This window comes from Cryptomeria japonica, chromosome 7, assembly GCF_030272615.1.
Source record: "Cryptomeria japonica chromosome 7, Sugi_1.0, whole genome shotgun sequence".
Taxonomy (NCBI): domain Eukaryota; kingdom Viridiplantae; phylum Streptophyta; class Pinopsida; order Cupressales; family Cupressaceae; genus Cryptomeria; species Cryptomeria japonica.
The window spans coordinates 321,216,583-321,230,888 of record NC_081411.1 but is presented as its reverse complement, the minus strand read 5'-3'; the positions used below and the strand labels follow the sequence as shown (position 1 = coordinate 321,230,888).

Here is a 14,306-nt window from a genome sequence, read left to right as displayed (position 1 = left end):
TATTTATTTTCTTTAATAGAACATAATGTATTAGCCAACATTTTATTCAGTACCCATGTAATTGTTAAATATTGAAAAAATATATTTTTTCATTTGAATTGACTCTCTTCATTTTGAGTTAAAAAAATTGCAATTAAAAAATGTAGTTTTCCATATTAATTAACTCTCTTCATTTTGAGTTAAAAATTTGCAATTAAACAAAAAAAAATACAACAAATGAATAAGCCATACAACAAAAATTGAAATGCAAACCAATAATTTTCTATCCATAATCATCCCCTTCAACTTTTAAAAAATCTAATAATTTTTTTTTTCACACACATTAAATTTTATATATATAAAAAATATTTTTTCAATTGAAATGTATACTAAATAAATAATTTTTAGCAATGACAAATTAAATCCATTGAGAAAATTGAATTCATTTTTTACTATGTTAAACAAATATGATGTAAATCCTAATAAACAGCTCATATAAGATATTACCATCCTAATAAAGACCTCATACAAGATATTACTCTAGACCTCAATGTGTTATAGTTACAACATAAATCCTTGGTGAAGTATATTGTCTATTTTTCATTATTTGAATATAACTCTATACAAGATGCAAATAGCTATAGAAGTAGTTGTCATATTTTGCAAACAGTTGTAGAAGTAATTGTCTATTTTTTTTATAGTTGGACTGATTTTGTAAGTGTTGTATATTTAAAATTATTTCTTTAAAATACTATTTTTGTAGTGTGAGCTAAATTATTCATATTCAAAAAATTAATTGGAAAGAAAAAGTAGTTAGATTTTTTTAATTCATTTTCTAATATTCAATTTTTGAAATATATGTGTAATTATTATATTAATATAACTTAAAAAAATAAGATATAAAAATAATAAAATCATTAAAATAACTAAATAGAAAATTATAATAAAATAATTACCAGAACATTAAGAATTCATATATTTTTAAATCTTTTACAAAAATAAATAATAATCTTATTCATCACTATATAGCAAAAGGTTTTCTTGGGTAGTTGGATTGACTTGGTAAATCTAGTCTATTCAAATTTATTTTTTTGAAATTTATTTTTTGTAGTGTGAACTACATTAGCATATTGAAGAAAGTAATTGGAAAGAAAAAGTATTCTATAAAAATAAATAAATCATTGTTTATTTATTTGAATATGTAATTTTTTTATTATCGTAAAATAGGTTTTGAAGTGACCCTGAAACCTTTTACAAAAAAGGAAAACTAGTATCAGGAGAGAATGAGATACAAACCAACAATTGGCCAACAACAAAGAGCAAAAAAAAAAAAGGGTCAACAAACCCACAAACTTAAACTAAAAATTATTTAACATTTTTTAAGATTTTGAATTCTTACAAATCACACCTTCATTGATATTCAAAATATCATGGAGAATATGGGCTTGATCAATCTTACCCTTATCATGGTTGCACATTCTAGTGAAGGGGCTAGGAATAAAAATTACCAATCTCCATATATCGGTATGTATGGTTACAAAAAAATATTTATTTAATTATTTATATAAGTGTGTATAATCATTTTTTATTTATTTTGAATATTAAAAAAATACTTTTTTATTTTATTTAAAAATGTAAGTTTTAGATTAAGGGAAAAGCAGGTTTTGAGGGGACCCTAAACCACAAACAACAGGTTTGAAGGGGACCCGAAACCCATTGGATGAACCAACATCTGGAACCCAACACAAAACAATTGATCAATAGATATTTAGAGTTTCCCTACAACCAACCTCCTGTGAAACGCCAGCCAAAGGACAACAAAAAACATTACATATCAAGATGGACCTGAGCAAAGTGACAAGACTCTGAGGGTTTTTACTGGCTCCCACAACCACATAAGACGGTTTTAATTAGGCTCCCACAACTTGAAAGACACTGACGGTTTTCACAAGCACCCAAAACCATACAAGAGGGTTTTAACCAAGCTCCCACAACTTGAAATTAGGCTCCCAGGTCCAGCACCCCTTAACCAAAAACAAGAACTAGAAAAAACCAAGGTATTCCCTTTAAAACCAACAGCAAACAACTGGTTAGTCAAAAAAATAACTAACAGAGGAGGGTTTTTATTAACTCCCTCAACCAGGAGGAAGAAGAACATGGCTGAAAACCAAAATCTCTCCACAATCACCACATCAATAGGGATCAAAGGAAGAAGAACAATACATAGCACATGCTTAGTTATCAAGATTCTAAGGTCCTTAAAAATGGGTTTTGATAGGCACCCATAACCTGAAAACCCTGGAAGCGTAAGTTGAATGAGATACCTGCACCGAATTAGCTCCAGGAAGGTGAGAACCTCCCATCTCTCTGCCTCTATAGGAAAAAAAGGGTTGAAAGCCCAAAGGAATATAGAGAGCTTCGAACAACTAGCCAACTCCTAGTGAGATCTATCTAAAAGTAACCAACCAACAACTCTCCCCCTCTATAGAAGAAAGACCCACCTCCATAGGGCAAGCTAAGAGGAACTGATAGATGCAACCCAAATAGAAAGTGAGCCTCTTGAGAAGACTAGGATCAAGAAAGAACCTCCACCCTTCAAGAGGACCACAGTCATATTTGGAAACCATGAACAAAAAACCTCCATAGCAAAGAGTGTCCCCAAAAATAAAACCGTTAGCTTGAACTGAAGATAGACAAGTAAGGCACAATTGACAAGGAAAAATCCTCCACCATAGATCTATGGAGAATTGGAAGAAAGAATGGGGTTGGAGGGAAGATCCTTGAAAAAGAACAAGTAGAGAACACAATCTAGGCAAAAAATTCTTCCAAAACCAGAAAACCCCAAGCCCACAAGAGCACACCAGGTCTCTAGAAGAAGAGAAAATCCTTCCATCATAGAAGCCACCCGGATCCCAAATCCTCCCCCAAATCAAAGCCAAATCGCCTACACCAACAACCTTCTCAGACAAAATTATAGAAGTTGATATAGCCATGGAAGCCATGGTCGTGGTAGCAAGGGTCAAGATACTCTTGCCCTGAGATACACCTCCTAGCATAAAATGGAAGTCCCACTAGACCAAAGAACTCCAATCGCTTCCCACCACCCACCTAGCATTCTCTGAAATGTGTCGAAAGAGAAAGCCCAACCTCTGGCGAAACCCTTCAACCCGAGCTTCAATACCAACCCAGATTCGAGCCACTGCAACTCCACCGTTTATACCACACAAAGGAAGGAAAGATAGGGGCAAAAATGTAGCAAGCCAAACCTAACCCCAATCCTCCACTCCATTTTTGTCTTCCTCATCTACATCTTACTCCCCTCAGTTGACCTTCCCTGAAACCCTAGCTCCCGCCTTAGTGCCCACACTCATCATCAATATGACAATCATATTAGATTTATTCCCCATCAATAATTTGTTGATGATACTTTTATTTTGAGATATATTTGAAAATGTAAGTTACTTTAAGAGTTAGAATAAAAAATTACCAAACTCACTCTATCAGTGTGTAAAGGTACAAAATAATATTCTACCAATCTAGATATATGTTATACATCTAGAACAATAGATATAATTTTCCTTTCAAAATAATTATTTTCATAAATATAAAACAAATTAATATTTTTTATAAAAGATCATAATGATTCTAGAACATGTAGGAAGTGTAGTTATATTACTTCACAAAATCTAATAAATGGATGGTAAAGAATCAAACAATTGAAACATAGCATGAATCATTGGTCTACCAGATACCATTTGGCCAAAGATTTATTCTTAAATGGTAATGATAAAATTATAAAACTATCTTCACATGGATTGCTAGGACACCTAATCCAGTTGTAAAATGGAAAAGCTATTGGAATAATCCTAGATTTATCCCAAGGAGTCAATTTACATGAAACTCACTATGGCTGATCTATTGAAGCAAATGCTAGCTTGTGTCTCAATTTGGTATTTTCTAAGTGAACCCTAAGAATAAATTTCTAAAAAAACCTCTTATTAAATAAGAAGGCCTAATTAGGATTGTTTAAATAGCTACCAATTACAGAGAAAAGATATCCAAATAGATGAAGCCCACATAACTTGATTAGTACATATCTCTTATTTCTAGTATAGATGTATGTAAGTAAAACAATTCATACCATTGTTCTTAACATTGATTAGAGGTAAGAAATTGTTACACTATTTTATGATGAATCTAATTCATGCACCATAGTAAATTTTAGATCTCTCGAATATTAAATATAAGCAATTGAGAAAAGGGTTATAAAGTTTTACGAGAAAGGAATTCAGATAGGAGTGTCTAGGGATCTCTTTCTTGATAAAGTTAAAGGGAATATAGATACATTTATTGAAGCTCACTTAGTCATTAAGATCAAGCATTTTTCTAAGATTACAGTATTGTTAATACCAAAATAAATATATGACATATGAAGTAATGGTTGATTTTTAGCCCATGCATATTACAATCATTAGAGAAGAAAACTAAAATTTCAAAGTTTCTAAGAAAAGAGATCTATTTAAGAAACATGAAAAATGAAAAAGAAGCATGTATCTTAAATATTTTTCACCCTTATCCTTGTGGAAAGTGCAACTCAACAGGCCTAGGGTCATACATAATATATGATGAAGAAAAAGTTATTTTTGAACTAGATAAGTTTCTAAAAATATCTAATGACAAATATCATAACAATTACATGTTATGAAACCTATTGTTTGATAGGATGAAATTCATAATGGTTGAAGAACACTTATATACCTCATGTTACTTGAAAGAGAGAAGTGTCACAACCCTCCTTTATCACTTTTTTTTGATTTAAATACAAAACTTTATTTATACTCTTTGGATGAATTATTGAATGAATATTGTAAGGGAATAAATTAATAAACCACACACACATGGAAAATGCATATATATTTTAAAATTGATATTTAATTTCCCTCACCCAAATTAAGGCACATGTTGTAGGAGGAATAAGAAGCTTCTAGAGGCTTCTCCACCTCCTTGCATGTAACTCCTCCCACTAAGCCTAATTAATTTGCATGGAGGCCAAATTGGGAGAAGAATCTCTTTTTTAAATTAAAAAAATAGGTAGTGGGAAATTGTGATTTCTTTTATAAAATGGGAACAAGTTTCAAAGGAAAAGCTAGCTAATCTTGATAAGAAATTTCTGCAAGTTGAATTCTCTTTGGTAGTCCACTTCATTGGCAGCTAGGATTTTGTTGGAGGATTTTTCTTCAAATTGGAGGATCAAGGAAGACTCCACACCATCTTCAAGCATCCAGGTTCCTCCAACTTAGTTCATGCATCTCATTTTTATGGTAGATTAGATTTGATTGGATTAATTATGAGTATGAAATTTTAATTGTATTTTGTTAAAGAATTAGTTTAGATTTTGTAGAAAATGAGAATCCTGGTTTTAATAAGATTCATTGTTAGATTTCTTGATATGAATTTAGTTTTTAGATTTTGTAAAGAATGAGATTTATTGTAAAATAAGATTCATTGTTAAATTTTTAGTTCAGATTTTAGAGAATAAAATTCATTGTTTTTGTCTTAAATTTTGTAGAATGAAATTCATTTCTTTTGAAAATAAGATACATTAGTTTCAGATTTTAGAGAATAAAATTCATTGTTTTGTCTTAGATTTGTAGAATGAAATTCATTTCTTTTGAAAATAAGATACATTAGTTTCAGATTTTAGAGAATAAAATTCATTATTTTGTCTCAGATTTGTAGAATGAAATCCATTCTTTCTTGAAAATAAGATTCATTGTTTTAATTCTGATAAGAAATTAGTTTCAGAGTAAATGGAAATTAGATTATTATCTTCAGTTTATTTTGATAAAAAATTAGATCTCCCTGTGTGTAGAAATAAATCTTCTCTCTCTGTGAATGAAACTTCCCTGTGAAAAGAAATAAATCTTCTCTCTCTGTGAATGAAACTTCCCTGTGAAAAGAAATAAATCTTCTCTCTCTGTGAATGAAATTTCCCTGTGAAAAGAAATAAATCTTCTTTCTCTGTGAACGAATTTTCCCTGTGTAAAGAATAAAGGAAATGAAGAAAAAAAAACCTCTCTGGCTATTGCTTCATTATATTTTATCTCTGAATATCAATCTGCCACATTGTTATTCCCTGTTATCTACCCTGCTCTGGGTGATTTTCAATAGATTAAAATACATTACTCCTGTAAGAAAAAAATAATAATAACAATAATATTGTTTGCAAAAACATATATATATATATATATATATATATATATATATATATATATATATATATATATATATATATATATATATATATATATATATATATATATATATATATATATACGTGCACATATAAATAACAAAAAAAAGGAGGAAGTCGTTCAAAAAAAAAAAAACCTCTTAAAAATACCACCTTCGCCCCGCAACGCATGGCGTTTTGCATTGTTATTAACCTGCATGCAAGGACGGTTACGTAGTAACCGATTGCAGGGTACGGACGGGCCCGCAGGGTCCCCTCATCCCTGCGGACCTGCGCATGCAGGGCCGCAGGGGTGATGGGACCCGTGGTCCCCACCCCGCAACCCTTGCTACCATCATAATAAATTACAAGCCATCCCATTTAAATTTGTTTTTTTTTTAGTATTTCGAAATTTGGAATTTTATTTGTTGTTTTTTTTAAAAAAGGAATAATAATCTAAATTAATTACCATGTAGTTAATGTTTTTTTTTTGGGGGGTTGACAATAATGACACTTAGGAAATGATGACTTCTTTATTCCTTAGTGTAAGTTTAAGGAGATTGACTTTCAATTAAAAAAAGAGATTAACGTGTAGCAAGATTTTTATTAAACTATTAAGAATCGTTGGGACACTCGATTGGCCCTTAGAGATTTACTTACCTTATTACAAGTACTTAGATTTAATCGTTATTTTGGATTCGTTAAGTCATCTTGCATCATAGATTAATTGCTTTCGTTAATGGTTCATGACATGCGAATTATTTATAGGATAATTATATCTTTCATGCAATTATTATTTTGCAAGTTTCATTTGTTATGCAAATTTACACTTCAAGTAGTTACTTCAATTATTTACGTTTTCATTTTCATTATTCGTAGTTAGATAACTAAATAAAGGAAGTTGGAAAACCAAAACTAGCAGCGTTCGGTATATATGGTGCCTCTGGGTCACGCTTACGGGTAATGCCGTCGTGTTGAACTACTGCACTTAACGCCTAATAAAGCTGCATTAACGACGTCTGTGGCATCGTCCCTATAAATCGTCGGGGAGTAATAAGGGACATTTGGAAGTTAAAAATCCAAGGGGCGGGTAATCCCTCTTGGATCGATAATTTAATAAGATAACTTTTAACTGAATTCCACATCCGTTGAGATAAACCTTAGTAAACCCCTCTTAGGGATGGTCAAGTTAAGAGCTCTCATGAAAATTACTTTATTTATTTATTTATTTATTCACCTCGAAGGGATATTGGTGATTGAAATTGGGTGACGCTCGTGATAAGAATTAGGTTCAAGTTATTTTGTTAGGCCACAAGCAATAGGCCATCTTGAGCCTTCGCTTAAATGCTACCTTCGTGGGTAGCGACCGCAGAGAAACTGTCTGGGACACTGACCCTAGAAAGGGTTGCGTACCCACAAAATCAGTTTACATCAAACCATAGATTAGAAAACAGAACTACATACTTTACGCCTTGATCCCGTGCCGAAGCGGGTATGTAGGCAGTCTTGGGACGGAGTTGTCCCTCGTACTCAGGCGTTCGTGGGTGGGGTCTAGGCTTGGTTGAGTAAGAATCCTAATCGAAAGATAAGATAATCAAACTCAATTCAATGCATACTCGGAAGGAATCCCGTATGGATTCGCTTGACTTCCCGAGGCTTTAAGCCAAATTCCGAGGCGGAATTCAAGCTTGTCTTATTTTCTTATTACTCCTAAGGACGGCGACCTCGGTGCATTCTTGTTAGAAGAATGTAGTACTTAGTGAGTGGCTCAGGACCCGAATGGTCCCGATGAGTCTAAGTCTCTGGCCAGAGCACCTCCTATCCCATTTGGATGGATGCCTACCCCGTATGGGTAGATGCCTATCCCGTATTGGATAGATGAAATTTACGTCCCGTATGGACAATTGCCAACCCGTATGGTTAGGAGCTCATCCCGAATGGATGAATGCCCAATCCTATTTGGATGGATGCCCAGAGTATGCAATTGAATAAAACATAATAAAGAAAAAAAAAAAATATACTCAATTTTGTTGGATGAATTATGGTGGTTGTTACAAGAAGATACTTAAATAATTACATTTATATTTTTTCTTCATAAATAATAAAGAAAAATATGAATCCCCCATCAAAGTTATTCTAGAAAATATTTGAAAATCAAATAATTCTAGATATTTGTTGACTCAGTATTATGTTTTAAATAATTCCTTTCTAAGAATGCAATAATCATATCATACTAGCATTAGGTATGGAAACTCCTAGAAAAGACTTGCATGTTAAGAATCTAGGTGATTCCAACAACTCCAAAAACATAAAAGCTCATACGATGACACTCATTCGATCCAAGTCAAACCATACACAAGATCTTCTTAAAAATAAATATGACTGTAAAATAACTTAATCAAACCTAAAATTTTAAATAGTAAATATTATTCATAGTTATGTCAAAGTGATTTTGTTTCCAAGAATGTAAGAGTGATACCATCCCAATATTGAGTAATGGGATCTTCTATGAATTTCTAGTTGTTGAATATCTAGCCGATTTCAAAGACTTCAAAACATCAAATTGAAACGAATGGCTTTAGATCCAAATTTGAGTATGTAAAGGACCTTAGTGTAGACAAGTAAGATGTTAAAATGATCTTTAGACATACAATCCCAAATAATAGAGATCAATTGTAGTTTTTGAAAGTGATTTCTATGTTAACTTGCTCCTACAACACTATAGGAAACCCACTAACTAAATTCAACTCAGAATTAAAGAGGTTTATGAAGAAAAAGTATTATTACTTCAATCTATTCAAATTCTTAAAATACATTTAACATATCTTAAAAGAAAAATCTTAATGATACCAAGATTAAAAAAAAGATTACATGGAAAATGAAGTATTTTCTTGAATGAAAGAAATTATTTGAAAGACATGTGTCAAAGAAAAAAAAATAATATTTTTTCATCAATATTCTAAAAATGACTAAATCATGGAATTTCGTTCTAATGAGTTAAGGGATATTACAAGGAGATAATTTAGCATATGATAAACCTCTCCCCTAAGCTCAAGCTATTTTCACAAATGTAAAGGTCAATTAACTCCAATATTGAACCTTTAATGTAGTAAGAGATCAATAATTTAAGTGAAACAAACATCACATTTTGTATCAAATTTTTAACATGGGTGTCAAATATAGCACTAGTAAGAAAGAAAAAATGAGAGATACATCTTTATTTGTATTTTTGATAAAGCTTCTCTAAAACACTACTATCTACTCCCTTCAATGGAATAGGTATTGTAGACAATGGCTGACTTGGAATGTTTGGTCTTAGTAGATACATTTATCAAATACAATTAGGTATACGTAAAAGAAAGTGATCAATATAAGACAATTAGCATTACAAGTACATTTAGATAAATCAGAAAATTCAATTGGCCTCAATAAAATCAAACTTTTTAAGTGAATAGATAATGTATAATGGGGAATAACTATGGTTCAAAATTTGAATTAGAACCTAGTTCACCTAATTTACACTTGTTTCTAACTAATTAGAAATTTGATCTACTATATGTATAATTTAGGCTAATTATATACATTTTAAAATTTCAATTGAAACATATTATACCAATCAACATTTAATAAAACAAATCTTATAACTAGATTAATCATGTATATAATTGAAATTGTTTATCTTTTAAAATACAAAATAAATTTTATAAACTATATCTTGATTTTGCTTGAATGATAATCTTAAAATATATCTTAATTTTATAAATTATTAATGAATACCTTATAACTATTGAAAAAAAAAAAAAAATCTTCATTTTGACTAAATAACAATCTTAATATAACGTTATACATGAACGTACGTACTAAAGAGCGAATATACAATTTTCTTTTTTAAGGTTGAAAGATCAGCAACTTAATTGATTTAAATTCATATTTCTTCCTTGTGTTAAGACAAAATAACTACATTAATGATTTGATCATTAACCTTGAGTAATTTTTTTCCTTTCTTCTCAATATAATCTGTTGGCATTTCTCATGGGTGCTTCACTGACTAGGTGATATTATATCATGTGCATTCATATTGGGGGGTTTAATATCTCAAAAAATAAGCTCAAATATTACCTATTTGGTGTAAATAGGGGATTTTTTAATTTGGTCTATTGAAGAATGCAATATATGGTCAAAATAGAGAGGTTTTTAATTTGGGTTGTGTATTGGGAGGGGGTGACAAAAAAGGATTTCAGAGCAATATTTTTTGAAAATAGTGGGATTATTTACTATGCCATGAACACACATGCTATAACCCAGGTTCACTAAGTGAATCCCCCGTGGCATTTCTAAATGTTTTAGATTGATCCTAGTTTTTTGGGGAAGAGCTGAGAAATAGTTTTTTATTTAAATCATATATAATGTCTAACATTAGTTATGAGCATATTAAATGTGGGTTTTGAAATGAGGAGCAAGAGAGAGAGAAAGGGAGGAGCTAGGGTGTCAGGGGAAGTTGCAGAGGAATTTGAGGACAAAGAAGATGATGATGAAGTTGAGCCCCATTTCTATTTTCTTCTTTGTTGTCTGAACCTTGGTCCTCTTTTGGCGAGATCTGTGTTTTGGGTTGTTGTGTGTGGGGGGTAGGTCTATGTTCCTATTCAACGTGGTGAGGGGAGGAAGGTGTGGCTCATCTGCTATCTCTCTTTCCTTTTGCTTGCTTCCCAGTGGTGGATCTTATGGGGGTCGGTTTCTTGTTTGGCTGTGGGGTATCATTTTTCCCTTACCTCGATAGTCCTTCTTGTCTTATGCATTGGTCAGATGCTGTGTTTGGTCCTCATGTGCGTGGGTGTCCCTGTTTGGCGCTTCTCTTAGTTCAGGGGCTTTCTCTACTCTTTGTTTGGCCTTGTTTTTTGGAGCTTGCGATGGGTTCTATTGTTCCCCTTTATTTGGTGGCTCTATTCAATGCTCTTCTAGAGTTTTTACTAGCTTCCTAGGAGAGTTCTTTGCCTCCATGGGGACTTTTTTTCTCTATCTTTTGGCCCCTATGCTTCTCTGATTTTTTCCTATTCTAGTCGGGCTTTATTGATGCTCTGGCTCTCTTGTTTTTCCCTTAGGTTATGTTGGAGAGGGGCAGGATAGGGGTTTCCCTCTATCTCTTCTCCCTCTACGCCAGTCCTTTTGAGGTGGATGCCTTTCTTTTTGGGGTTGAGAGAGACTTTGAGGGTTTTGTTGACAGAGGCTTGTTGGGGATCTTTGCAACTCTGTTTCTTATGGATGTTTGCCTTACTATCTTTTGCACCATGCTTTTGTTTCTATGTCATTCTACCCCTATGGAGGTGGGGTCTTTGGTGGAGTTTTCTCTCTTGGTGTTTGACAAGTTGGTGGTTCATCACTTCTTTAAGGTTTTGGGAGCCTTATTAAAACCCAACTCTTGAGCTCTCTTGTTTCTATCTCAGCATCTTCGATCTTGTTTAGCTCGGCCTATTTAGGTGGCCCTTTCTTTTATTGAGGTGGAGATGACTTTTTCTAGAGATGACATTTCTTCTATTGAGGTGGAGTTGGATGTTGTGAGTCATGTTAGGAGTTGTTGGTGGAATGTTGATGGTCAGATGTGTCTTGGGTGCAAAGAAAATGAGATTGGTTTATGTGTTGATCTTAATCCTTCTCCTATTGAGGTGGAGTTCTTGAAGGTTTTGGTGATCTCTGTTTTGTTCATTCTCAAGAGTAAGGTTATGGGAGCTTTGTTAAAACCTATTTTTAAGGTTGAGGGATCTTGGAAAACACCTATGATGCTGGTTTTGGGAGTCAATTTAAAACCCAAATTGTAGTTTGTGGAGCCTTTCAAAACCCTTTGGTCTCAGATTGTGATTGTATGTTTATCAGCAAGGGTTTGGTGTTTGTGACTTAGGGATCTTTGATCCATCTCAATGTTTAGGTTATGGGTGCTTGGAATAACCCTTGGTATCTAATGAGGGTTAAGGGAGTCTTGATAGAACACTTGTGCTAGTGAAATGCTTTGGCCTTCTTCTTTTTCAGCTTGGTTCATTGAGATTTCTTTGTTGTTAGGCCAAGTTTGGGCTACTGCTTTTCCTTGATGTATCTTTTGGGAGCTGTCTGTTTTGGGTTTCAGATCCGTATAAAAAACCGAGGGTTTTGGGTCCCTTCAAAACCTGTTGTATAGGCTTTCGGGTCCCCTCAAAACCTATTTTCCTCCTTTAATCAAAACATTAGTTATGAGTAGATTTTATTTTCTTTTAGGGTGCCATAGACTAATAAGCAAATAAGTTGAATCTCCAAATGAGTGGTTTCCTTCATGTAACTGCATGGTTTGAATAATTTAATCCTATAATTTAAGAAGAAAAAGTAAAGCACTAGAAAAGGAAACCAAATGTCCACAACGAAGAATACCGAGTTTATTATCATTATTGTAGTGACGTAGAATCACATAAACGTTTTAGAATTTTAATGAAACTACATGGAGAACATTTACACAAGGCATAAAAAACTCTCATTGACGATTAAGTACAAATATATCTTACTGAAAATAGTATTATTTTTTATTGATGTTGGGATGAGATTCTATAATCTAACAGTTCAACAGTAAATTCAAGAATGCCATTGAAAAGCTTCTGGACACGATCTTACAAAAGTTAGCTACTCAAAGTAAACAGCTTAACAAATACTGTCTATTGCGCATAAATCACTTGCATTTTAATCTACCACAAATCGCTTCCTGATTTGGAAGATCCTGTCTAGAAGCCGATCAGAGGAGGGAAGAATTTTCTTGACGCTCTCCCTCTTCATACATCTCTTACTCCATGCATCAAGTAATGGATATTCAGTTTCAAACGGTATCTTGAAATTCCCAATAGTTTCAAAAATATGGAACCAGGACACATAGGGGGCTAAGGCAATATCCACGAACCCAAAAACCTTCCCTCCAAAAAAGGGCAGGGATCCTCCCGCTGACATTTCTTTCAACGCACCTTCTAGAAATTGGAGGTTCTCCAGTAAGTCACGCTTGGCCTGCTCTTGAGCCTCATCTTTCGATTTCACTATACGAATACCCGAGTCAAAAAACTGTAGAAACATAAAAAGCATGTATTATACCTTTTCAATCTCCAGCTACTTTAAAATGTGCTGATCTAATAAAATGCTCATGCCAAGTACAAGGATCAAACCGTTACCTTCTTATCAGCGAAATCAGCCCAGAAAAGGGCAAGGGCACGATCAAATGGTGAAACCTGCTTGGAGTCCCATGTCTCGTCAATGTACTGGAGAATTATGAGAGACTCGCATATGGGCTGGTTATTGTGAATGAGGACAGGTACTTTCTTGTGCACAGGATTCATTTGCAGGAGCAGCTCGCTCTTATTGGGTAGCGCCTCTTCTAGATAATCATATTTCACGCCAATTTCTTCCAGGGCAATCAAGACGCGCATGCCGAATGGACTGAACCAAGCGCTCAGCACCTTCACTTGCTCCATCTCAATTCACACGCAACACAAAGTTCAGACAAGAGTAAAGTTTCCTTGGTGTTTTATGTTTTTGCGTTGGTGTGTAAATATATATAGGAAGAACAATGTCGGCAACGTTGAGGATGAATTAACGCTTCTCTCCACTAGTCGTTATGCTGGCGTAGGCACGTGCGTAAGACGATCCAACTGCTCACTGCTTAGCATTCTTCTGACGTCTTCCCTTGCGTAACAACGTCCATGTCAAGGAGAAGTATTTGACCACGCAATCAATTGTGGAAGTTTCTTCATTGCAAAGGGTGTGGGCCACAAAAAGCCATAGACAGTATTTTAAACAAGTAGAGGGGTACTTTTGTACTTTGTACAATATTCAGTTAGAATGGCCAGTTCCATTAGTGAATTTGTCTTTAGTGTTTTTTTTTGTGCGTGGGGATGCGGTTAATTTGGTTTTAAAAGTGTGATGTTATACGATGCTAATTTTTTGTGTACACAGAAATTGAAGACACAAAAAAAAAATGCAAGTTCAGAATGGCTGCAAGGTTTGACAGAAGCGATGCGGGAGCTATACCTTCAGTGTATCGAAGGTTATTTTTGGTGTACGACAATGTAGTTCCGATCTTTTTGGAGCCAGAATA

At 33.5% G+C, this 14,306-nt stretch overlaps 1 protein-coding gene across 1 annotated transcript; it reads right to left on the bottom strand.

Moving 5' to 3' along the window:
• Nucleotides 1-12,731: 12,731 nt before the first annotated feature.
• Nucleotides 12,732-13,723, bottom strand: LOC131051616 (probable glutathione S-transferase). Its single transcript, XM_057986188.2, has 2 exons — nt 13,384-13,723; nt 12,732-13,276 (listed from the first exon to the last, which is right to left on the bottom strand). Exons 1-2 carry the CDS (start codon nt 13,681-13,683, stop codon nt 12,908-12,910), a joined length of 669 nt encoding a protein of 222 aa, XP_057842171.2. The 5' UTR covers nt 13,684-13,723; the 3' UTR covers nt 12,732-12,907.
• Nucleotides 13,724-14,306: the final 583 nt, after the last annotated feature.

Bases quoted from the DNA above. Each gene is read 5' to 3' on its own strand.
- LOC131051616 (XM_057986188.2), bottom strand. From the start codon at position 13,683: ATGGAGCAAGTGAAGGTGCTGAGCGCTTGGTTCAGTCCATTCGGCATG. The intron at 13,277-13,383 runs GTAACGGTTTGA...ATGTTTCTACAG, and splicing joins CTGATTTCGCTGATAAGAAG to TTTTTTGACTCGGGTATTCG.